This window comes from Oreochromis aureus, linkage group 9, assembly GCF_013358895.1.
Source record: "Oreochromis aureus strain Israel breed Guangdong linkage group 9, ZZ_aureus, whole genome shotgun sequence".
NCBI classification, from domain to species: domain Eukaryota; kingdom Metazoa; phylum Chordata; class Actinopteri; order Cichliformes; family Cichlidae; genus Oreochromis; species Oreochromis aureus.
In genome coordinates, this window is record NC_052950.1 from 23,926,402 (window position 1) to 23,953,689 (window position 27,288).

At 40.6% G+C, this 27,288-nt stretch overlaps 1 protein-coding gene across 2 annotated transcripts in view; it reads left to right on the forward strand.

The window, feature by feature from the left end:
* Positions 1-26,030, forward strand: part of LOC116329626 (ADP-ribosyl cyclase/cyclic ADP-ribose hydrolase 1-like) — a 42,324-nt gene extending 16,294 nt beyond the window's left edge. The window contains exon 8 of one of the 2 annotated variants that reach the window (XM_039617678.1): positions 25,958-26,030. In XM_039617678.1, coding sequence (XP_039473612.1) covers positions 25,958-26,015 — 58 coding nt within the window. In that variant the 3' untranslated portion in view covers positions 26,016-26,030. Of the gene's footprint in view, positions 1-8,479; positions 8,550-25,957 lie in introns of those variants that run through there. The other variant, XM_039617679.1, reaches the window with a different exon arrangement.
* The last annotated feature ends 1,258 nt before the right edge of the window (positions 26,031-27,288 follow it).

Sequence of the window (27,288 nt, forward strand, 5' to 3'; positions counted from 1 at the left end):
TGTCCTTCAATGCACATATTAAACAAATATGTAAGACTGCTTTCTTCCACTTGCTCAACATCTCTAAAATTAGAAATATCCTGTCTCAGAGTGATGCTGAAAAACTAGTTTATGCATTTATTACTTCCAGGCTGGACTACTGTAATTCATTATTATCATGATGTCCTAAAAACTCGCTGAAAATCCTTCAGTTAATCCAAAATGCTGCAGCAAGAGTACTGACAGGGACTAGAAAGAGAGAGCATAGTTCTCCTATATTGGCTTCCCTTCATTGGCTCCCTCTTAAATCCATATTTGAATTCGAAATCCTGCTCCTCACATACAAGGTCTTAAATAATCAGGCCCCATCTTATCTTAAAGACCTTGTAGTACCATATCACCCTATTAGAGCACTTCGCTCTCACACTGCAGGCCTACTTGCTGTTCCTAGAGTATTTAAAAGTAGAATGGGATACAATGTATTATTGTAGGTAGGGCTGCTCGATTATGGCAAAAATGATAATCACGATTATTTTCACTGAAATTGAGATCTCGATTATTTGACGATATTTATTTAACAATAACAATGTATTGAATAATGGCTTTAAAGATTGTCAAAAAATAATATAAAATAGTGTGCAAATACTGATTACAGTGCAAATGTTTGCAATATAAAAATAAATGAAAAATGTAAACATCTATGTTTAGTGAACTTCAAAATACTACACAATATTTGATCCACGTCTGACTCCGCAAACCCATAATGTTTCCACCAATGTTCCCTCAAATATTTCATGTGTCTGAGCGAACACACAAACTCCCTGAGCGGTCCCTTGGACCACTGTGAGCGACATCAGACGTGTGCACTGTGGTCACGCCAGCATCTAATCCATCCAAGTTACATGGTTTATTACAATAATCAAATTACAGCATTTACATTTATGTTAGACTACTTTTAATTAACTGCTTTAGCCCACTTACAATGAAAATTTAAAAAATCTTGTTCATGACCTGTGTAGTATGTTAACACTATTGGAAGTAAAAATAACTTGAACTCCAATTTTGAAAACACAACTTTCTTTCTTTTTTAAATAAAGCTCTGACTTGTATTATGAGTCTGTGGTCTGGGAGAGAGTCCTGTAACTCTCTGTCTGCAAAATACAGTATATAATGACCAATGTTGGGCAATTAATTATATAGTTACTACTTCAAAAAAGTAACTCAGTTTGGCAAACAACAAAGTTTTTTGCAGCTATTTATTTTTTTTAATGCAGCCAAGGCGTTTTTTAAACAAACATTTCAAACTATTTACAGAACAATCAGCTGTTCTGCATCAAATCTGATGCCACACAAATTATTTGTGCCACTCCAAAAAATAATTTCTGTCCACTATGAGATAAAGGAGAACAACAGCCTGATACCTGCAGGCCTGACAACAGGAGATGTATCACTCCTGTAACACCTGTAACATTCAGCAGTCGCCTCATTGTTCTGACACACCAACAAAACTATTGACTACACTACACACTAACTACACACTAACTACACACTAACTACACAGGATTTCCGCTAAACGTCTCAAATCTCTCACAGCTCAGAACACCGCCTTCACTCCTAAAACTTCCCCCCGTTTCTTAACAACTAGATGCCACGTTGCCATATCATTTTTTGATTGATCGACACGGTACTTTTTTCGACCAATAGGAAAGGGTGGGGGGTTTTTTGGTTTTGGTTTTGCTCACAGGCGGAGAGTGCTTTCGAGCGTTTTCCTTATAAAACGCCGTTTTTACCGTTTCTTCCCGCAGTAAATATAAACAACAATAGTATTCAGGAAGAAAACCAAACATTGCAGATATTTTTATCATAACTCTGGTTTTACGTGGCCTATCAACACAATTTAAAAACTGGTATAAAGTCCACACTTTTTCCGTCAATTGTTCCGTCTGTCCTGCTCACATCTCCAATGGTTGTACACGTCATTAACGTGGCTTCACTCCACATCAGCCACGCCGCTTTGCTAGCTAAAACACCGGTGTCGGCACATAAGGACGCTGTCATAGCCTGTCAACGACGTTGATTGGCTGCGTATATACGAATGTGAATCGCATTATTGGCTGGACTATAGGATAAGGTGGCATCGTTCTAATCCCATACAGGAGCAACCAGTCACTTACTGACTAACACTGCAAAACAGAATTGTTAAAGTTTTAATTTTAATTTCAATTCAGGTTAGATTTTTTTTGTACGCAACGCAGATTTTCTGTGCGCAGAGACCGTGCCAGCAGTGCGCAATTGCGCACGTGCGCAGCTTAGAGGGAACATTGGTTTCCACACCACTGAAGTCGTTTTACCTCTCTTTTCAACCAACGGCATTCTTTCTTCAGCAGCCATTATCCTCTCCTCTCCAAATAACTTCTGCTTAGCTTTCCGAGCTTCCCTCGGGTCCTTTTAATTGTTGTGACGCGTGTTCGAAACGCAGAGAGGTGCGCTCGATTTGCCACACGGAGCAGCGCGAGAGTAAAGCACGAGGAAGGTGCTAATAATTGGCTCAGTCATTTTTAATGATCGTTGAAAACCCAGATCGTAATTGAGATTAAAATTCGATTAATTGAGCAGCCCTAATTGTAGGATCTACCTTACAATATAAAGTGCCTTGAGGTGACTGTTGTTGTGATTTGCTATATAAATAAATTTTAATTGTGATGAATTCTCGTTGTTTTTAGTATTAATTATCCCTTTCCTGTACATACATTCCCAGACCCGTCCTGTAACCCTGCTTTCTATTGGATGAATGAGCATGAGTGCCTGACAGTGAGGAGGAGTGTGTGTGAGCATCGAGTGGAGAAGAGGACTGGAGCTGAATGTGAGAACGAGATCAGAGTGTTTGCATGTGGAGCACCTGTTTCCCCCTGCTAACATGTGGACCCCTGGAGCCCTTCTCTGATTCCCTCAACTTGTATATATCACACCTGGTGTTTAACAAAGTAAAGAACTGTGAACGTGATCCACAGTCTGTGCCTGAGTCCGATCTGCTAGCCTTGACAATAACAGTGAGCTCACTGTATTCAAATGGTCCCACCACCAGAATCACCAGAGCTCAGTCCAAAAGAGCACCTGTGGGATGTGGTGGAATGAAAAACTGAAATCGTGGATGTGCGGCTAACAAATCTGCAGCATCTGTGTGATGCTGTATTGTTGATAGGAACCAAAATCTTAGAGGAATGTTTCCAGCATCTTCTTGAAAGTACACCAAAATGAGTCTAACCCAGAACAAGCAAGGTGTACCAAATGAAGAAAAAATGTCCTGTGAGTGTATGTATGTTGATTAATTTGTCATAACAGGTTGAAAAGGTATTTGAAATAAAACTGAGTATATTTCTGAAAAGATTTACATTTGTTATTTTACTGTAGAGCATCTGCAAAAGGGTGTAACTATTGCACTCTATTAGATAGAGGAGTTGTACAGGGAGATGGCCAAGGGCAGGAATGATTTCCTGTGTTGTTCAGTGGTGCTTTTTGGTAATCTCAGTCTCTCACTGAACGTGCTCCTGTGACTAGCCAGCATGTCATGAAGTGGGTGGGAGGTGTTATCCAGCATTGTCCTCATCTTGGACAACATCCACCTCTCAGACACCGCCCTAAGGGAGTCCAGCTCCATCCCCACAAAATTACTGGCCTTGCGCATCAGTTTATTTAGTCTGTTGGCATCTGCAACCCTCAACCTGCTGCCCCACTTTGTTCCTAGTTTTGGAAATAATTGATTATGCAAAAATTGCTTTGAATAAACCAGCATGTACAGGTTTTATTCTTTAGTAATTGATCCAAACACACTATAGAAGTGATTTACCTTTGAGCTACTCAGAGAAGATTTGGAGTCAACACTCTGACTAAGCAGCTGAGGGTGGACAGCTAAGATAAATGTGCCCTAGCTTTTTCTTTTTTCTTTTCTGTCCTGTGTCATTATGTAATGTTGTGAGATTTCTTTCCTTTGTTGTATTTTATTTTGAGGAGCTAAGCCAAGCAAATATGCATGTTGCTGTCATAGATACCTTTACTAATGGGTGCCCCGGATGGTCAGACTGAAAACAACCCCGCTCGCTCATTTTGGATTCGTGCCTCTGCTGCTGTAAGTTTTCAACATGAATTTACTACATTTTCTTTCTCTCTTTTAAACAGGATAGTCCTGAGGTCGTGCATTGCTTAAAATAACACACAAGTGGACTGCAGAGTGCAGCAAATCCCTCCTGAGTATAAGTCATGGTGATGGAGAAAAGAAATGTTCATGCTGTCTCGTTGTCTGTCAGTTAGGGATGGGTATCGTTCAGGTTTTATCCAATACCGGTGCCAAACCGGTACTTTTGAAACGGTGCTGGTGCTTAAACGGTGCTCGAACCGGTGCTTAAAGAATGGAGAACACAAACTTTGTCCAAAAACCTCTCATGTTCAGCTGTTTTTTTGTAAAAAGATAACAATGTTAGCCTTTTCTGCAGCTATAGGGCATATATGGTCTCACTCTTGGCTGGAAGCAGTGCTTAAACAATGGAAAAAACACAAACTTTCTCCTAAAACCTCTCATGTTTAGTTGTTTTCCACTTTTTCTTTGGTCATTTTTGCCTTTTTGGCCCAGGTGAAGGAAGCATCTGCCATCAAACAAGAAGACAGCCGCATGTAACTACGACGGTGTTTGCTAGTTCACCTTACATGCATTAATTTAATAACGTGGTTAGCGTACTCAACGTTAATTACACACGAACAACATTAAGCTACTGACCCAGAGAAGAACGGCTGCTGCTGCCATCATCATCCGTCATCATTTCTGCTACACTGGCAGGGCTGGGGGCCAGGACTCTACCCTTCAGGTTCTTGGGGGATGTTGCTAACTCGGTGTATTTCTCGGCTTTTAAAAAAAAAAATGCTATGCGTCACTAGGTTCGTCGTCAAATTCGAGGTGTTACCTCCTTTGCACAGTATCACTTTAAAGCTCTTGTTGCAGGCTGCTGAGTTTATATCTTTTGCTGTTCATTTTGTTGTTTGTTGACAAAATGTACAGACCAGTAAAGCCTGGGTGAACTTAAAGGTGAACTAGAAGAAATGGAAAAACTGGAAAAACGACCACAGTCGCAATAATTGACATCTGTGAAATTATTGCAACATTTGGACAGTAAAATAATTTTAAATACGACGTTGGATCATAATGGTAAAACCTCAGTGACATGTTGCAGCCTCATACTTCCTGTTATGAATATAATGATGTTCACATAATATCGATCTGTGGAGTAAGAAGTGCAGTCATTTTTTTTATTTTTTAAAATAAGGGACTTTAGATATGTCCAGTGTTCCATTATTAAAAACTTTACAGGAAGACACAAATAACTAACATTAAATCAGGACAAAATCTTGAATTTTTTTTAGGTTTTTTTACAAGATGAGTGTTTCTTCAAAATCCCCTTTGTGTGTCTGTAGTTTGCAGATGTAGCCTGTGATAATGTCACGGCAATGCTAAACGGATTGGCCAGCGATCCATTCAATTCTACAAGTTTTATGAGGAATGGCTTTTTATTTAGTGGTAATTTTTTATTTAACCTTCATTTAACCAGGAAGATCTCATTAAGATTAAAAAACTCTTTTTCAAGGGAGACCTGACCAAGATAGGCAGCAGCAAGTGCTGGCACCACACAATTTAACAGTGATATATGTGCTGAGTTTCAAGCTAAGTTGTCAGTGCAGATTAAAAGAAGTGCTATTAAAAACAGTTATTATTGTCTTTGTTGCCCAATGTCAAAGGTTGTTGTAAAAAAAAAGTTCTTGCTCTACAAACCAAATGAGGTTTAAATGTTTGTGTGTCTACTCGGGGTGATTTTGATGTGGGCTGCTTCATTTTCATTTATGTCTCAGTCACACTAGGATTAAACTAGGACTGCTGCATCCTGGGAACTAGGAAAGAAATCACAGCAACAGCATTGAATTTTCTTAGCAATTAGCGACCAAATTCAAGTAGCTGTGGTGAACAATTCATTGTCCAGTGGTTGAGTATGTATCAGCCTCAATCTCTGGGCAATCAATTTTGATTCTAAGGCAGTTGCACAGGTCACCTGGTGGTGGCCAACCTGACTCTAGACCAGGGGTCGGCAACCCGCGGCTCCGGAGCCGCATGTGGCTCTTTAGTCCTTATAGTGCGGCTCCGCGTGGTTTGGGAAAATAAATTAGAAGTATTTAACTGAAGTGCATTTTATTTGTGTTTAGTTCTTTTTAACAAAAAAAACAACTTGTAGTTCTATATTGGAATATTGTTGTGATTTTGAAATATAAAAATAAAATTATATTTATTTTTTTTTTCTCCGCTCAAAATAAGCGTCACACTCGGGGAAGCCGGTGTACTCGCCGAAATGCCGTGCATTTATTGAGATTTTCAACCCCAGATAGGCCAATTATGGATCTTCAGATCCACATTATGTCGGCAGCTGTTCTCCACCATGAACTATGTTAAAAACAAACACCGCTCCCGCCTCACAGACGACAGCTTACAGTCCTGCCTAAAGATGAAAGCCCCAATTAGCAGACGCTGTGAGCAGAGGTTCGGGGCCAGAAGTCGCATTGTAAACATGCACTGCAGACCCGACGATGTTTGCATGGACATGCTTTTCAGCATCTCTTTATTGAGCACTTTTCACACACGGTTGCTGTATGCATACAGCTGGTTGTAGCTTTTCAGCTCACAGCCCGACACATACCAACAACAGCAGAGAGAGCACAGGCTTTAAGGCGGCGAGGCGTGATAGCGGGTGCCGCTCAGGTGCGTCCGACTCCCATTCAGCGGCACTGCAGACCACGCCCCGCCACACACATTAACAAGGTAAAATAGATATTTAGGCAGAATTTTGCAAATATCTATTTTTTTTTAGCAGCATAGTGCTTTTTTTCCCAATTACTTTTTAAAAGGGTGGCGGCTCACAACAGTTTTTGTTTGCTACATGGATCATTTTAGTTCAGCTGGGTGTCTTTGCTTTTGTTATATTTCTTTAAGAGTTCAAAATGTGTTGATTACATAAATAAAATGTAATTTTCTCTGTAGCACTTCATGGATTTTATAAGCAACACAACTTAGTTGCTCTGTGGATTCTTTTAAAAAGCAGTTAAAAACTTTTGTTCAAACAAGCCTTTTGTTGATCTATGTATTTTATATTCTTTACATTATTTACATTTGATCTTTTACATTGTGTATAATGTCTATTGATTGTATTGTTTATTTTAATATTTGTACAGCGCTTTGTGACTGCCTGTCTGTGAAAAGCGCTTAATAAATACACTTTGCTTACTTACTTTAGTTGTTCACACAAAGCACAAAGGTAAAAAAAACAATATATACAGTGTTATCTTCATTTTAGATTTCAAAAAGTATTTGCGGCTCCCAGTGTTTTCTTTTGCGTGTTCTGGGTTGGTTTAAAAAGGCAAAGTTGATGTGCACTTTTGTCACTTTGCAGTTAAATTGCTGTCCTGCAAGAATTATATCAATATTTATTTTGAGAATTTCTTTTTCAATTCATTGAAATTCTGGCTGGACTCTTAATGTAACAACAAACAGATGGTAACAGATTTGTGGTTTTCATCAATTTATCACAAACACATTGCTTGTAATTGCCAAATTGGCCTCATTTAATCACAAACTGATAGCAGACTGATCCTGTCTAACTGCTGTTTTATCGCCGTCTTGATACATCAGAGCTGCTTTGAAGATGGCAGCTAGCAGGAAGCGGTCACAGACCTGTTCCTCATCTTAAGAGCAGCCATTTTAAAAGCAGTCTCATGGCTCAAGTTCATTGTAGAGGGTCACAATACCTCCGGTAATGCCACGGTCTACAACCCTTGCTTTCCCTAGTGTGACTGCAACATAAGGCATTCTGCATTGAGAATAATTCTCTGAGGTGACTACTGATCCTTTTAGTGCTGTAGAAATTCATTAAGAGTGTGTCGTAGGCTCAAGTGCCACATAGATGAAAAAAATCTGTGTTGTTGTGATAGAAGTATCTAGTTGAATTTTGTACTCTAAGCTGCTGTTCTTTTGTTTTTTTCTCTCTCTCGTCAGTATTTTTGCAAGCGTTGAGGTGCCGAGGTTTAATGCCTCTAGGGTCAAGAACCTGAATGTTGTTATGGTCATACAGAAGAACGCCATGTAAGATTTTGTCTTTATACAGAAATCTGTCACCACAATGTGGGTCCAATATATTAAAATTGATCCTACATTCACTGCTTCTGTTCTGTTTCTAACTTCTTCAGATCAAACTGTACAGATCCATCCTTGAAGAATTTGACGCAAGCGCTAGATAAAGGGATAACATACAGCTGCAAAGACGTGCCTGAGTAAGTACATGTGCGTTACAAAGGAGCTGACGACCTGCTTGTATCTGTCCTCACAAAACACAACTGACCTCTTGTTATTACCTTCTAATGTATTCAAACAGATCTCAGATTCAGGAATGTGGTGCCAAACCAGAGATAGCTGGTGAACAAGTCTGATGTCAGTCACAACATAGTAGCATTCATCCACAGAAACATTTCTCTTGTTTCCCTGTAACGTTTTTAGTACATTTTGAGAATTTTTGTACATGTGAAATGCATTTTTCTAAACATCTATCTTTCTAATACATTCCACTATGACAATGTCCATTTTAACTTTGTGGGATCAGAAGTTAAACTGTTATTTTTAACTAAACACATTGAGTCCCATGGCTGCCATCTCCTCGTTGGCAGGATATCCATTATTTTTTCAATAAAATGTTAACATACAAGATTGTAAACTTTATTTAGACTCCAAAGTGTAATACTGACTGTTGTGTAATCACATCCTAATCCAGCACCAAGTGCACCATGTCTTTGTTGTTTTCTAGTCATTTTAAAGTTTCTGTGTTTGTTCTATTTAACTAGAATAATTTAAAAATTATTCTGCACAGTACGTGCAGAAGTCTTGAGACACCCCTCTTTTATTTATCTCTCTGACAGAGGCCTGTCAAAGTTTTTCTTTGGAGTAACTTACTAACAGTGATGCTTCAAGCATAAAAAGGCAGCTCAATTCAGGGAAAGAACCAGTGTAGACACAACACTGCCAACTTAGCAAAGAACCAAATATAAATTGCATCTTTAGTCACTTTATTACTAGCAGACTTTCTCAAAAACATATCATTTGTTCCTGTTTCTTTAGAAAATCTGCAAATTCCCAAGATAACACACTTTGACAGATATAGAATAGTATTTTTGCAGCAACAAGGTGATTCCCAAAGTGCTGTTGGCTGATGTTACGACTGTTGGCGTAATTTTATTTAATATGTAAATCTGAGTGTGCAGGTGCCTCTCCATGATTGGTGAATCCAGGGGGACAGATCGTACCGATTGGCTAATGACCAGGAGGCAGCATATAACAAGTCACCGCCATGGACGGCCAGTCATTCATCCTCGGGCCATCGCAACCGGCAGACTGTGTGTTCCCTAATGCTTGTTGCTACTGGAGCATGAAGGGGTGCACTGCCTTTTTGTTTGATTAGTTTTCTCCTGTTTTTGTTAGTTAGGAAGGTTAGTCGTTGTTGTTTGGTTTAATTCTTTTGAATAGAATAGCTTGATTTGTCTTTGAGATAGGAAATAACTTTGTTTGTTATTTTGGCCTTTGGTCCACCGAGATTATAATTTGCTCCCATCCTTTATTTTACATTCGTTCTTTGTAAATAAACTACCATAAAACCGGATTAGTTGTGTGATGTGCTGCTTGGGGTCGGACGGGGATAGATCACCCTTATGTTATGGTCTGGCCATGCCTAGATGGGCCATAACATAATTGGGGGCTCGTCCGGGATCTTTTCTCGCTTTGTTTGGTAAGTTCGGTTGGTGTATCCTGTTCTGGTTGGCAGTTTTATTTCTTTGTGTGGAGGTGTGTGATAATGGATTTTTCACTTGAAGATTTTGTGGAGGCACCTTCATGGGAAAAAAATGAGAAATGTAAGAAAGCGGACCTGCTCATTGTGGCTAACTCTTATAATGTGGAAGTGTCTTACGGTGCTCGCAAGGCAGAGTTGAAGGAAACACTGGCTAAAAAGCTGGTGGAGAAAGGTGTATTTCTACCACGAGGGGATGCTGAAAAAAAGCCAGTAGAAGAGGCAGGTGACGCTGCATCTGAAGCGGATGCTAACGCAGGTGATGCATCTGCTGCTGGCACGGAGGCTGATCGGATATCTGAACCTAGTGAAGGTTCGGCAACTGAGGATCTGCGCCTCACGCTCCGCATAAAAGAGGTGGAGAACTGCAACAAGGAGCTTGAAGTGCAAGCTTTGCACCTCCGTATCAGAGCTCTTGAACTTTAAAAACGCTCAGCTAGAGGTACATCAAGCACGAGTGTTTCTCCTTCTGCTAGTTTTGATATAAGCACATCACATTGGTTCCCCCGTTTCGCAAGTTTTGGTCCCTTTTACTCCATTGTAAACTTGTGGGAAAAGCCCAAGAAGTGTGTTCAAGCCTATCTATTGAGCAGAGTTTAGATTACGAAACTCTTAAGAAAACTGTTATGCAGGCATATGAACGTGTGCCTGAAGCATATCGACAAAAATTCAGGAATCTTAATAAAACTGGTAAGCGAGAAAAGAATGTGTTGTTTGAGAAATGGTGTTGTTCGCGTAAAGTTAAAACCGTTGAGGAGTTGAAAGCTCTTATTTTGCTGGAGGAGTTTAAAAAGTGTTTACCGGAACACATCGTGACTTATCTAATATGAACAAAAGGTGACATCTCTCATTAACACGGCACTCCTGGCTGATGAGTTTGTTTTAACGCACAAAAGTGTGTTCTGTACACAGAATTTGTTTCAGGAACATTTTTCCAAATGGAAAAAGTCACAAAAGCAATGCATAAAAATGTGTCAGCATTTGTTCTTAAATCAAATGGTCATGAATGTTTTTATTGTCACGATTCAGTTCTTTGTAAACAAACTACCATAAAACTGGATTAGTTGTGTGATGTCCTGCCTGGGTCAGACGGGGATGGATCACCCTTATGTTATGGTCTGGCCATGCCTAGACGGGCCATAACTTGGCACATGTCTGTATGGTGTGCAGTGTCTCCATAACAATTTGAGTAAACTATACAGGTGGAGGACCAAAGAAGTGACAGGCCTAAAACACTACAGCCAATGAACCAAATCTGAAAGTCATGTCCTTAAGAAGCCTTAACAAATCTAGGAAAGACCTGACACAATACTAGAGAGATGCATCTGGCACCTTTAGCTGATCCATCTACTGTTCGCTGAAGTCTCAACAGAAATGGTCTCAGTGGAAGGGTGTTTTTAAGACTTCATTCTTAAGGAAGAAAAGGCTGAGGTGTGCCAGATTACACAAAACCTGGATGGAAAATCAGTATCAGCGGGTGTTAATGAATGAAGTATCCAACTTTGACATTTTTTGTTCACATTGTCAGTACGCATGGAGGACATACAAGAGTGAGTGTCTAAAGCCATGTATAAGACACTGCTGAGACTCTGTCATGGTGTGGGGCTGCGTTTAAGTCAGTGATCTTGGGGATCTTGTCAACATTTATGGAATTACTAACACAGAAAAGTACCAGCACATTTTGTGTCTGTGAATAGTTTCTCTTCAAAGAAGAGCTTTGAATGTCCTTCAAGAAGCCTTGAAAACTCTTCCTGGAGACTATTTAAAGAAATAACAAGAAAGCTTGCCTAAAAAAGTTCAGGCTGTGTTGAAGAATAAAGGTGGTCATTCCAAATATTGACTTTTAAAGTCGTTAGAATTGTACAAACTCTTGTCTTATATACTATATTTTAACATCATATGGATTTATCTAAAGGTCATTACATTATGATTAATGCTAAAAGGGTGAAAGTGAAAGCACTTAACCTTTAAAGTTGTAAATGTAGCAGAATGAATATCATACTTTGATATTGTTAATCACCGTTTAGTGGCCAATATATGGTGCTACCATAAATAGTGGCTGCCATCCGAGAATCTGTTACTCGCTCACCTGTTGCTGAATGTATCCGGGTCGTCGGTCAGCTGACCTCTCCATCTGTTTATAATAGGAGTCATGCTGTCTGAATTGTTATTTTTTATTAGTGGTACTCATGTTTTTGTTTTTGTTTTTCTTAAATCACCTGCGGATTATTTCCTTTGAAGCCTTCCATCGATTGCTGGTATGTTTTTATATTTTGCCATACTTTTTTAACTATATTACTTTACAGTAAGCAGGTGTGTTTATAGGTTGTAGCTGCTGAAGCCTCCTATTGGCCACTTATCCAAAAATGCTGATTTTATGATGCATTACAGTGTCATGGTCCTGTGTTGGTGACCCAGTGTTTTGTATTTTTGGTTTAAGTAATTATTTATTAATTATGGTTTTCTGTTTTGTATTATATTTACTGTTCCTGGTTTCAAGGTTTCTGTTCTGTTTCTGTTCTCCGTGTGTTGTATGCTTCATCTTAGGGAAGAAAAAAGGCAGAAAACCATGTTCCACGTCTAGTTACTTTTGTCTCTGTGCTTCATGGTCCATCTGTTCCAGAGTCTGTCATGTTTCCACATCTCAGTGTCTAATCTGCATCTTTGTAAATTGTGTGGTGCTTCCTGTTTTACTTTGATAGTGCGTGTCCTATGTCAGTGTATCCTGCTGTGCTTCCTGTGTCTTGTTATGTCAGATTAGGTCCAGCTGTGCTTTCCCCGTTTTCCATTCCCTTGTTACTCTCTGGTGTATTTAAGCCCTGTGTTTTCCTCTGTCAGTTGTTGTGTTGTACACTTACTATGCTGTGGTTTTTCTTCTGTGGTCCTAGCCATTCCTTATTTTACATGTCCTGGTTTGTATTCCTGTTCCCAGTTTCTAGTTTTGTTTTGTATTTGAAGTTATTTGTTACACTCACAATGAAGCTGCCTCTTTTAGTTCACTCTTTCGTTTTGTGAGTCCTGCATTTGTGGCCTATCCTGCATGCCACACAGCCGAACCATGACATACAGGAAGTCTGGGCCTGGGTGGGCGTCTGAAAGCTTTACAGAGAGACCACTACTGTTTCTATAGGCTACGTTTACAGAAATGCTGCTACTTTGCATTTTCGCATCAGCAGTAAGTAGCTTCAGAGTCGACTTTTTGTCTCATGCATGGTGACCCAGAATGTTTGATCTTTGTGCTTTGTTCTGGCTTTTGAAGTTTTTAGAATGGCATTGGAGCCGTATGTGCAACATGTGTAAGCCTGTTAATGTGCATTTAATGTATTGAATAATTGAATCAGAGTAGTTTGTATGTATAACAAGTTATCTGCTCTAAGCTGAAAATGTAATTTGTTTTGTGTTTCTACATTTGGTTTCTGATGTTTGGTGTGTGTGTGTGTGTGTGTGTGTGTGTGTGTGTGTGTGTGTGTGTGTGTGTGTGTGTGTGTGTGTGTGTGTGTGTGTGTGTGTGTGTGTGTGTGTGTGTGTGTGAGATCTGGAATCCCATAAAAACTTCCAATTGGCTGTCATTCTAGTGTGTGCATGTGACATCATCGCTTCCTCGCCCTTTCTCCTCATAATTTCCACCTCCTTATGCTGCCACATAAAGATCTAAATTAAATCCAGGGATGGTTTCAAATTTTACAGTGTTATTGGAGCACATGACAACTGATGACTAATTAATAATGCAGTCAGTGTCAGTATGGACCAGAACCATCCATCCATCCATCCTCATCCGCTTTATCTCCGTGAATCGCTACCTTATCGTGGTGGAGGGGTTTGTGTGTCACAGGGATCCCAGGGGCTATGTTGTCTGGGGGCTTTTGCCCCTGGTAGGGTCTCCATGGCAAATTGGTCCTGGGTGAGGGACCAGACAAAGAGCGATTCAGAAGACCCGTATGAAAAGAACATCGAGGGAACAGTTTACCCTGCCGGGATAGGGTTACGGGGCCCCGCCCTGGAGCCAGGCCCGGGAGGGTGCCCAGGGCGGCGTCTGGTGGCCGGGCCCAGTCCATGGGGCCCGGCCGGGCACAGCCCGAAGAGGAGACATGGGCCCATCCTCCCGCAGGCCCACCACCCGCAGGAGGCGCCATAGGGGTCGGGTGCAATGTGTGTCGGGCGGCGGCCAGGAGCGGAGGCCCTGGCGGACCGATCCCGGCTGCCAAGACTGGCAATAGGGACATGGAATGTCACCTCTCTGGTGGGGAAGGAGCCTGAGTTAGTGCGTGAGGTTGAGAAGTACCGGCTAGATATAGTCGGGCTCACCTCACGCATGGCTTGGGCTCTGGAACTAGTCTCCTGGAGAGGGGCTGGACTCTGTCTCAGTCTGGAGTTGCCCCTGGTGAGAGGCGGCGGGCTGGGGTGGGTATTTTAATATCCCCGGCTTGCTGCCGATACGTTGGGGTTTTTCCGGTGGATGAGAGGGTTTGTTCCCTGCGCCTCAGGGTCAGGGAGCGGGTCCTGACTGTCATCTGCGCTTATGCGCCCGAGTGGCAGTTCAGAGTACCCAGCCTTCTTAGAGTCCCTGGGGTGCTGGAAGGTGCCCCACCTGGAGACTCTGTTGTCCTACTGGGAGACTTCAATGCTCACGTGGGTAACGACAGCGAGACCTGGAGGGCGTGATTGGGAGGAACGGCCTCCCTGATCTGAACCAGTGGTGTTTTGTTATTGGACTTCTGTGCAAATCACAGTTTGGCCATAACGAACACCTTGTTCGAACATAAGAGTGTCCATAAGTGCACGTGGCACCAGGATGCTCTAGGCCGCAGGTCGATGATCGATTTTGTAATCGTATCACCAGACCTGCGACCATATGTTCTGGACACTCGGGTAAAGAGAGGGGCTGAGCTGTCAACTGATCACCACCTGGTGGTGAGTTGGACCAGAACAGTTTGCAGAATTTAATTTGGACACAGCATCTTGTTTGTACAGTACAGTGAACAAGAAATCATAACAATGCCTCGCTGACATGTAAAATGGAGTGGTTCTTATAAAGTGCTTTTCTACTCTGAGGATTCAAAGTGCACAACTTGCCTCAATCAATCAAGGATCCATCATAGAATTGACTCCTCGAACTCCTCCAATCTGTACAGACAATGACCAGTACGTGACATTTTAAGCCCTTTCACACTGTTCATTATTTGGAAGTTTCATTTCATCAAAGTTACTTATCAATCTGGAATAGTGGTCTTAGATCACTTAAAGCATCACATCATGTGACAGTTGTTAACCCTATGCGGTATAAGTCATGAGGTGTGTTTTATTGCTACTTGCTTAGACAAAGAGGTTCCTAACAGGAAACACTTTTATGAAACTATCAATCATTAACAGGTCATTTTTCCTTCACAGGACCTTGATGATCTTGCAATGCATCCAGCACCCGCAATAGTCATCCTGCCAGACATGTGCAAATACTTTGTTAAACAGAAACAGCCTTACATCTGATTAAATCACAAACTGCTATAATAATATGTATATCTGCCATGTGTAGATATAGTGTCAGTTATAGTGTCAAGTAAATCCAGAGTGCAATAACAGGAAACAGTTAATACTGTAAAAACTGTCATCCTTAGACAAAAGCCAGAGACTGGCTTCTCAAAAGTCTAACTTGATTGAAAGCAGTGTGTGCATGTGTGTTTTGCGTACCCACTACAATTCACTGATCCCCACAAATCTACAAGCAAAATGCAGCTGAAACAGGTGCTTCTCAACTTCGAGAGGAGGAGCTTCACAGCCTTTAGTATTGCAAACAGATACATCTGTCAGTACTGCTGTGGCTTCATTAGAAACATTAGTCTATTCGAATTAGTGTTTTCTGAAGACAAGAGTTCCTGCTTTATTCTTAGGGATGTGCTAATTTACCTGAAAAACAAACAATGATGAGCTGTATGTGGTCAGATACTCACAGCATAGTATATATAGATAGATAGATAGATAGATAGATAGATAGATAGATAGATAGATAGATAGATAGATAGATAGATAGATAGATAGATAGATAGATAGATAGATAGATAGATAGATAGATAGATAGATAGATAGATAGATAGATAGATAGATAGATAGATAGATAGATAGATAGATAGCCACACACATATACACAAAATAATCCAACTGACTTTTGAGTCCATCAGAACTTGATACATTTAACTCCTTTGCACATTTATCTCCGTTATGATTGGACAAGACTTCTGATTGGACACAGCCTGAGTAGTTTGTGTGTGCACAGTCATTCTGCATCTCCATAAATAGATGCCCAACTTCAGGTGATAGTGAAAGTAAACAACATTTTGTGAAGCAGACTTCTCCAGAAAGCAAAATGTTTCCATCTTTTTACGCATTACAAATGGAGCAAGAGAAGCAAGAGAAGCAAGAGGAGCAAGAGGAGCAAGAGGAGCAAGAGGAGCAACAGGAGCAAGAGGAGCAACAGGAGCAACAGGAGCAAGAGGAGCAAGAGAAGCAAGAGGAGCAAGAGGAGCAAGAGGAGCAAGAGGAGCAAGAGGAGACTCCTCGTCCATGGAAACGCATATTAAGTGCCATCACTGTCCTTATTATTGTAACCATTGGTGGGGTGTTGGGACCAATTCTACAAACAAACGAAAGTGACCCTAAATCTACATTTTTGTCTAGGTGTAAGAAGTTCAATCAGTAAGTGATGGTATTTCAGCATTTTTTTTATTTACACTTTTCATTATTTTTGTAAAGAGAAATGGGGCTTCAGCTTCAAATCTAAATGATGAATGAGTAATTAATGAATGTGTACATGTGCACTTGCATCTTTGCATGTTTAAGCATTTTTGGCAAATACAGCACTAACTGCATTTGAACTCATGAAGTGGCAAGGCTGCTCTGCTTAACAGCAGGATTGGTATTATAGTCAGTAATTAATCTGCTGATGTCTGCTCAGCTGATTTTCATGTCATTAGTATCTAATAATGATGTATACCACTGCACCTATAGTACCTAGACGGAGATGTGAACTGTGAATATATCTGTCAGGTGTTTTTGCCTGTTTCCTTCTAGGATACTTAAATTTTGCTTTACAAGAAAAAAAGTTACAAAGTGCTTCACTAAAAACAAGAAGTGCACAGTCAGTGTCCAGAGTCTAACCCCATGGCAATTTCCCTGCCATAAACTGCCATAAACAACAAATATATAAGAGTTATGTAAATGTGATACACTATTTAGCATATTTAGCATTTCTTTAAAAGAAAATACACCTAAACATTAAAAAACTTTATTTAATTTTTAGATATGACTGTCAAAAGCTATGGGATGCCTTTCAGCAGGCCTATGTGAACAAGGATCCATGTAAAGTTCCAGTGGAAGCTTATGATCCTCTGATTGCTGCAGCCCCCTTCAAACCTCAGTGCAACAAAGTAATAATCAATGATTACACCATCTTAATCATCCCATCTGCCACAATCATTCATGATCTGTTTAACAATACATAAATATCTGTGTTTGTGGGTTAGATGATGTTCTGGAGCAAAACCAAGGTTGTGGTCCATGGTTTCACTGCAAAGAGAAAAGATTGTTTTGTCACTTTGGAGGACACTCTGTTGGGATATTCCCTGAATGGTCTGACCTGGTGTGGAAAACAAGGCAGCAACGGTACCACTCTCAAAGCAGTAGATAAGAATCACAGTTTATTGTTTAAGCGCTATAAAAATCTAGACACCGGCAAAAGAGCACCGACAGTTGATAATATAAATCATGCTAGAATCTAAAAATATATGTAATTCATCTTACAAGACATGATTTGTTATTTGTTTGGCCTGTTGTTACATTTACATACCAGGAGTCAAGTCATGGTTTTTGAGGAGAATTTCTTAAACTTGCCACATCTAGTCAAAGTCAAACATATCTATCTATATATTATTATTATTATTTAAGCGCTATAATATGTATAGCATGACACACACACACACACACACACACACACACACATACATACATACATACATACATACATATATATATATATATATATATATATATATATATATATATATATATATATATATATATATATATATATATATATATATATATACACATAGAATAGAACAGAATAATCCTTTAATTGTCCCACAAGGGGAAATTTGGTTGTAACAGCAGCCAAAAAGACACATATACAAACAAACAGTACACAGGACACAGAACAGAAACATACACAATAATATATATATATATATATATATATATATATATGTATGTATGTAGTCTAACCACTACGCTATCCAGCTGCTATCTCACGCCATCCAGCATATATATATATATATACATATATATATATATACCAAACCTAGATCCCCCGTAGCTGGTTACCAAGATTACATGAAGTACCCTCAGAAGGTCTACTAGATGATGTTAATGCAGCACTACGGACGATACCTACAACCACGATTACTGACACTAACAAGCTGATCTACAGTACGGCAGCAGTGATCAGTGAGATGCTTGGCTATAAGTTGAACAGCCACAAGGAGCAGTACCCTCCATGGAGAAGGAGGCTAGAGGGCAAAATCAAAGTAGCACGGTTAGCCAGCTCACGGAGTTGCAGAAAGGTGCGACAAAGAAGGTGCATAAGATATACAGCAAGCTGTCCATACCTGAGGCCTTGGAAACTGCCAAGCAAAGACTCACAGCCTTGGCCAGCCACTTGAGGAGGTACACCAGAGAGATAGAAGGCAGGAGAATAAACCAGCTGTTCTCCACAAAAGGTGTACTCTCAGTGGCAAGGGAACAATAAGAGAACAGCACCACCAAGGCTGGAGACGGAGCAATACTGGAAGAGCATATGGGAGAAGGACGCAACCCATAACGGCAATGCTCAGTGGCTAGTGGATCTGAGGGCAGACCATAGCGACCTCCCTGAACAGGGTCCAGTAACCATCACAGTGGCAGATATCCAAGAAAGGGTCTCCAGTATGAAGAGTTGGACAGCACCAGGGCCCGACATGGTTCACGCCTACTGGCTGAAGAAGCTGACTGCACTCCACGAGCATCTGGCAGCACAAATGAACCAGCTGCTAGTTAACAAGAGACACCCGGAATGGCTAACCGAAGGTCAGACGGTCCTGATCCCCAAGAACCCCAAGAAGGGACCGGTCCCATCCAACTATCGACCAATAACCTGCCTCAGTACTACATGGAAGCTCCTGTCAGGCATCATATCGGCTAAGATGAACAGGCACATGGGTCAATACATGAGCGGGGCACAGAAAGGGATTGGCAAGAATACCAGAGGCACAAAACACCAGCTACTGGTAGACAGAACAGTCAGCCGAGACTACAAGACCAGACTGACCAACCTGTGCACTGCCTGGACTGATTACAAGAAGGCCTATGACTCAATGCCCCACAGCTGGATACTGGAATGCCTAGAATTGTACAAGATCAACAGGACCCTAAGAGCCTTCATCAGGAACTCAATGGGGATGTGGCGTACAACACTAGAGGCCAACTCCAAGCCCATAGCACAAGTCGGAGAGATTTCGCAGGTCTTTCCTCCCCACTGCTGTCAGACTCTACAATAAAGACTTTTGCAGCTGATCAAACACACAAACCCACACATGTGCGATAAGACTGCTATATGTGCAATTCTTCTTCTGACGAAGTTGTGTTTTTGTATTTTCCTACTCAGTTGTATATAGTATTTGTATTTCTATTTTATTCTATTGTATATATTATTTTATTTTATTTTATTTTATTGCATTCCAGTGTTTTCTAATTTCTGCTACATAACTTTGCACTTTTGCTGTAACAAAACAAATTTCCCACCTGTGGGACTAATAAAGGCCATCTTATCTTATCTTAAGTCACCATCAAGTGCGGGATCTACCAAGGAGATGCTCTGTCCCCACTGCTGTTCTGCATAGGCCTGGACCCCCTCAGTGAGATCATTAACAAGACTGGCTACGGATACCGACTACGGAACGGAGCAGTTGTCAGCCACCTCCTGTACATGGATGACATCAAGCTGTATGCCAAGAGTGAACGAGACATCGATTCACTGATACACACTACCAGGCTATACAGCAATGACATTGGAATGTCGTTTGGACTGGAGAAGTGTAGTCGGATGGTAACAAAGAGAGGGAAGGTAGTCAGAACTGAGGGGATCGAACTACCAGAAGGCAACATTGCAGACATAGAGGACAGTTACAAGTACCTGGGGATCCCACAGGCGAATGGGAACCATGAAGAGGCCGCTAGGAAAGCTGCAACCACCAAGTACCTGCAGAGGGTCAGGCAAGTCCTGAGGAGTCAGCTGAACGGTAAGAACAAGATCCGGGCCATCAACACCTACGCCCTGCCCGTGATCAGGTACCCTGCTGGGGTAATAGGCTGGCCAAAGGAGGAGATAGAAGCCACTGACATAAAGACAAGAAAGCTCCTTACCATGCATGGAGGATTTCACCCCAAGTCCAGCACCCTGAGGCTGTACGCTAAGCGGAAGGAAGGAGGCCGGGGACTGGTGAGTGTCAGCACCACAGTCCAGGATGAGACAAGAAACATCCACGAATACATCACAAAGTTGGCCCCAACTGACAGCATGCTCAGTGAATACCTCAGGCAGCAGAAACCCAAGAAAGAGGAGGAAGGCGAGGAACCATCATGGAAGGACAGGCCCCTGCACGGTATGTACCACCGGCAGATAGCGGAGGTGGCTGATATCCAGAAATCCTACCAGTGGCTGGACTGAAAGACAGCACGGAGGCACTAATCATGGCAGCACAGGAACAAGCACTGAGCACAAGATCCATAGAGGCTGGGGTCTATCACACCAGGCAAGACCCCAGGTGCAGGCTGTGTAAAGATGCCCCAGAGACAATCCAGCACATAACAGCAGGGTGCAAGATGCTAGCAGGCAGGGCATACATGGAGCGCCATAACCAAGTGGCCGGCATAGTGTACAGAAACATCTGTGCCGAGTATGGCCTGGAAGTTCCGAGGTCAAAATGGGAGACGCCCCCAAGGGTGGTGGAGAATGACCGGGCTAAGATCCTGTGGGACTTCCAGATACAGACGGACAAAATGGTGGTGGCTAACCAACCGGACATAGCGGTGGTAGACAAACAGAAGAAGACGGCCGTAGTGATTGATGTAGCAGTTCCGAATGACAGCAATATCAGGAAGAAGGAACACGAGAAGCTGGAGAAATACCAAGGGCTCAGAGAAGAGCTCGAGAGGATGTGGAGGGTGAAGGTAACGGTGGTCCCGTGTGGTAATCGGAGCACTAGGTGCGGTGACTCCCAAGCTAGGCGAGTGGCTCCAGCAGATCCCGGGAACAACACTGGAGATCTCTGTCCAGAAGAGCGCAGTCCTGGGAACAGCTAAGATACTGCGCAGGACCCTCAAGCTCCCAGGCCTCTGGTAGAGGACCCGAGCTTGAAGGATAAAACCGCCCGCAGGGGCGAGATGGGTGTTGTGTTTTTTTTAAATATATATATATATATATATATACACACATATGTATATATACGTATATATACATACATATGTATGTATACGTGTATGTATACGTATATACATATGTATGTATACGTATATATGTATATATACACGTATATATGTATATATATACATATGTATATATATACATATATGTTTGGGGGGTGGGTGAGAGTGGGGAGTGAATTTAGCATCCTGACAGCCTGATGGACAAAGCTGTCTCTCAGTCTGCTGGTTCTAGCCTTTCTGTACATATACTATACAGAAGCATCATTAATCAAATATATTTAAAAAATATATATATTGTGTGTCTACGCATTAATTTTATTTTTTGGATTTATGACTTGCTTTAATGATCTCTAAATAGATATTGCCATATAAAAATATAAATATTGGTATTCTGTTTTTTATTTTATTTTTATGTATTGTTACTAGCACCAGACCTACAGGGGGAATCTGGAACTACACCAATTGGCAAACAGGCTAGAGAGCATTATTAAAATTAATATTGGATTATTAGAGGGACAGTGAAGTTCATTATTGCATGTTATTTTGAGGAGCTAACCCAAGTAAATATGCATATTGTTGTCATAGATACCTTCACTACTGGGTGCCCAAGAACGTGTGAAAACAACCCTGTTGACTCATTTTGGATTCGTGCCTCTGCTGCTGTAAGTTTTCAACATGAATTTACTACATTTTCTTTCTCTATGTTAAACAGCATAGTCCTGAGTTCCTGCATTGCTTAAAATAACACACAAGTGCACCGCAGAGTGTAGCAAATCCCTCCTGAGTATAAGTGATGGTGATGGAGAAAAGAAATGTTCACGCTGTCTCGTTGTCTGTCAATGAGGTTTTGTGTCAGTAGGGATGGGTATTGATAAGATTTTAACGATTCCGATTCCATTTTCAATTCTGTTTAACGATTCGATTCTTTATCGATTCTCTTATCGATTCTTAGTTTTTAAAAAGGAGAACACTAAGGTCGATTAGCTTAGAACTGTTTTATATCTTCTCTTTCAACAAGATAGAAATTTAGGAGTAACATGGCCTTACAAACCCAACAGTGAGATCTTAAGAGATCCACAGCCACGGCTCTTCAATGGGGTGTCACAGGGTCCCCGGGAAAATTGTAAACGTAAAATAATAAAATAAATATTCTTCTGTAGCAATAACAAAGTATAACATAAATTATTCTGTAGCAATTACACAAGAACATCCAGTAATGTCCCTGCCTACAATTAAACACATCCACTTACCATCTGCTGTGGCAAATGGCTGCAAGGTTTTGACCACAAACTTAGTCACTGCTCGGTGACATGCGGGCCTGAAAAGAGACGCTACCGGTAGACTGCAGCGACAACTGCCAGCGAGCGCCAGCCAGACTCTGTCTGTCTCATCATGGTCACCTAAATGCACAGTAATGGCAGGTTTTGTAATAAAGCAGATCGCGCTAACATAATATGCACTGTTAGCTGATTATTTACCTGCCGCATTAACGGGAGAGGACGTGCAAACGTTACCGCTGCTGCTGGGTTGAGATTCACGAGTCCGGAGTGGAATTAAAAACACGACATTCATTTAAGTTCATCGCGTGTTTTGTGAGCAAATGCTTTTGCATATTCGTAGTGTTTCCTCCTTTAAATGAAATATCTACTTTGCAAGTATTGCAAGTTGCCCTGTTGTCATCCGTTCTCGTAAAGTATAAACAAACTTTTAAGCGTTTGAGCCGCTTAGGCGCCGTGTTTCCTGCCAGGTACGCTCCGACGCTCCGCAATAGCGTGGTGACGTCATTCGGGCGACTGGAATCGATAAGGGAATCGTTTGCAAAAATGGCAAACGATTCCAAGGAATTGAAAGAGTGGGAACCGGTTCTCAACAAGAACCGGTTTTCGATATCCATCCCTATGTGTCAGTCTACGTACATGGAGCGCTCTCCGGAGTGAGTGGCAGCCCACACATTCAAAAGAGCCCATGAGATTAAAGGTTAAGCATTTCAGTTGTTAAAGGGAATAACCCCTCCAAAAAATACATTCAGCTAGAGATGCTGCACTGTGTATAATAAATTTGAGATTAATTAATTTGTAAAGATCCGTTACTTATGGGACGCATGCTGCAAAAGCAAGGGCCACATAGCTTTAAATAAAGTAGCTTTTAAATAAAGTAGCTTTTTGGTATTAATTCAGAGAGCACAAAAATACCATAAAGTAAGCAAAATATAAAATTAAGTGAGAGAATTAAATGCTTTTATAAATGAAATGCTGTTTTTTCCTGAATTACACCGCTACTACTAAACAGTGACCTCTCCCAAAACTAGTGAGGGCTCATCCTGGAATTTGTTACATATGTCACCTAAATCTACCATTTCTTGACACTCTTAGCAAATCTTTGAAAAGTAGTACAACTTGTTTTGTTCAAAATTATTACAACATTTGGACAGTTAAAAATGGCAAAACCTCAGTTATATGTTGCAGCCCCATACTTCCTGTTTTGAATACAAAGATGTTTGCATAATATCAATCTGTGGAGTATGAAGTACAGTTATTTCTCAAAAAAAGGGACTTCATATGTCCCATGCTCCATTATCACATCAATAGTGACTTTTGATTGATAAACCTCCCTTTACAGGAAGAGACAAATAACTAACATTAATTTCAGGACCAAATCTTGTGTTATTTTTTAGTTTTTTCTTACAAGATGAGTGAGTGTTTCTCTTAAAATCCCCTTTGTGTGTCTGTACAGTATGCAGATGTTGCCTGTGGTGATGTCACGGCAATGCTAAGCGGGTCCACCACCACACCATTCGATCCTACAAGGTAGGGCTGCTTCTGCTTCTCCCACAGTTTTATGACTTTTAGTGAGAAAAATAAAGAAATGTCTTCCATTATAATGTTAATGAGAGCCACTAATGTAACACTGGCATATGCACCTAGTTTCAAGGAATCTTAAATCTTTGCTTTGCCTTTGTATTTAGTTCTTTATTCATCAGTTTTTTCCTATTTGTTTTAAATGACTAAGTGCAAAAAGTGACTTTTATGTCTGCCTTGCCACTGCAGAGTAAAAGTTCTATTTAAAAAACAGTTATTATTGTCCTTCTTGCACAAGGTCAAAGGTTGTTGTAAAAAAAAAATGTTCTTGTTCTACAAACCAAATCAGGTTGGAAAGTTTTTTAACAATCTGCAACTGAAGTAGTTCAGTCAAGGTTAGTGCTGTGGCAGACAGGATGTGGACCCAAAAGCAGAACTCAGCACACACGGGGATAAACTCAAAGAGGCAGCTTTATTTGCTGTAAACATCCGAGCGTAGAAAACACAAAACATAACCTAAACAGGAAGCAAACTAAAACCACTCAGGGAAACGAGGCCTATGGGAGAGACACACAGCAACATGAGGAAACGACGCAAAACCGGGCAGAGAGAAACACAGGGCTTAAATACAAAAGGGAGTAATGAGGGAATGGGAAACAGGAGGGAAACACAGCTGGGACTAATCTGACAAAACGAGACAGGGAGGGAGCAACGCTGAAACACTGAGCATGGGACAAGAGATAGTCAAATTAAAACAGGAAGTGTGAGACATTCACAGAGACCCACAGTTGACATTGAGACATGGAGACATGACTGACTGGGGAGACAGAGGGAACATAGAGAACACGTGGAACATGGGGAAGGCACAAAGCTAGCTAACAAAAAGCTAAAGACTGGAAACAAAAAATATAACACAGAGAGATTAAGAATAAGAACCAAAACCATGAATAACACTAAATCAAATAATATAAATTTATTAAAAAAAAACACAAAACACTGGGTCTGAATTGTTTTCTAACGTAAAATGCTGTGTGCGCCGACAGCAACAAATTTGCAACAGATGGTAACAGATTTGTGGTTTTCATCAATGAATCACAAACAGATTGCCAAATTGGCCTCATTTAGTCACAAAGTGATAGCAGACTGATTCTAACTACTGTTTTATCAGTCTTGATTCATCAGAGCTGCTTTGAAGATGGCAGCTAGCAGGTAGCAGTCACAGACTCAGTTCCTCATCTTCAAAGCAGCATTTTTAAAATCAATCGCACTCCTCAAGTTAATTTTAAGTGGTCTTTTGAATTTTCGTTTGAATTTTGGGTTGTTGTTGTTTTTTTACTCTTCAGTACTTTTGCAAAAGTTGAGGTGACGAGGTTTAAAGCCCCTAAGGTCAGGAGCCTGAATGTTGTTATGGTCATACAGAAGAATGCCAAGTAAGATTTCCTCTGATATGCAAATCTTTCACCACAATGTTCTCCTTTATTTGTTTAATTTATATCAGAATGGCCAATCTGGGCATGAATATTTTAAAACTGACCCTACATTAACTGCTTTTGTTCCATTTGTTCAGATCAAACTGCAAAAACGCATCCCTACAGAAATTAAAGAACGCGCTACATAAAGGGATAGCATACAGCTGCAAAGACGTGCCTGAGTAAGTACATGTGCATTACAAAGGAGCTGACGACTTGTTTGTGTCTGTCCTCACAAAGCACGACTGACCTCTCGTTATTATCCTGGAATGTATTCAAACAGATCTCGGATTCAGGAATGCGGCTCCAAACCACAGATAGCATGTAGAACCTGCTGGTGAACAAGTCTGACTGTATCAGACACAACATAATAGCATTCAGCCACAGAAACCTTTCTCTTGTTTCCTTTTCAATTTTTAAATAAACTCTGAGTATTTTTTTTTCACATACATGTGAAATATGTTTTTCAAATGAACATCTGCAATACATCACATTATGAAAATATTGTTTTTCATTTTGCGGGATCTGACGTGAAACTTTTGTTTTGTTTTGTTTGTTTGTTTTAATTAAACACACTGAGTATGAAGGCTGCTATCTCCTGGTCACAGAATATGCATTATTTTCAAAATAAAATATTAAGACACAAGGTTGTAAACTTTATTTGTATTTCAGTGTAATAATGATTGTTATGTAATCACATTTGAATCCAGTAAAGTGCAAACACATCATGTCTTTGTTGTTTAAAGTCTGGACTGAAAATCTGTTGCAACAGTTCTTATGGGGTGATGAATGCAAATTTGAAGTTTTTTCTTCACATTGTCAGCATGTGTCGAGGATGTACAACAGTGAGTGTCTAAAGCCATCTATAAAACACTATGGCGTCTGTGTCATGGTTTGGGGCTTCATTTCAACAAGTATGGATTGGTCTCCCCAGAGCCAGAATCTCAACAATATTAAAGCAGAGTGGAATCATCTCGACAGAACCGAAGGCAGCCAACATCCAAAGAAAAGCTTTAAAAGTCCTCCAAGAAGCCTAGAGAACTATTCCTGAAGACTACTTAAAGGAATGACAAGAAAATCTAGACTTTCATGGTCATTAGAATTGTACAAACTCTTGCCTTATACACTCTATTTTCATGCATGTTTGCACATATTTTAATAACAGCAGCAATTTCCCATTTTTCCAACAAAATATAAAATATAAAGAAATGTGGAGTGACTCAAGATTTTTGATTTACTCATTACTGTATTTAAACAGCCAAAAGCTTTTATTCTGCATTTCTCTGGAAGTTCATTTATTCTTGTGACAGATGCTTTAAAAACGTTCACATCAGTGAGCTAAGTCATGTCAAGGCCTGTTCATCTAACACTTGCTTCCATAACACACCCGTCCAGATAAGATTAGCCGCTTACCCTATTTTAGCAGTTGACTCACCTAGTAAATGCAGCTCCTTGGCTTAAATGTCAGGTGGATTTATCTAAAGGTCATTCTATTATAATTAGTGCTAATAGGTGAAAGTGAAAGCAGTTAACCTTTTATTAAAAGTTGTAAAGATCTAAACTAAATCCACAGATGGCTTGATAATAACAGTGTCAATGGAGAGGATGAGCACA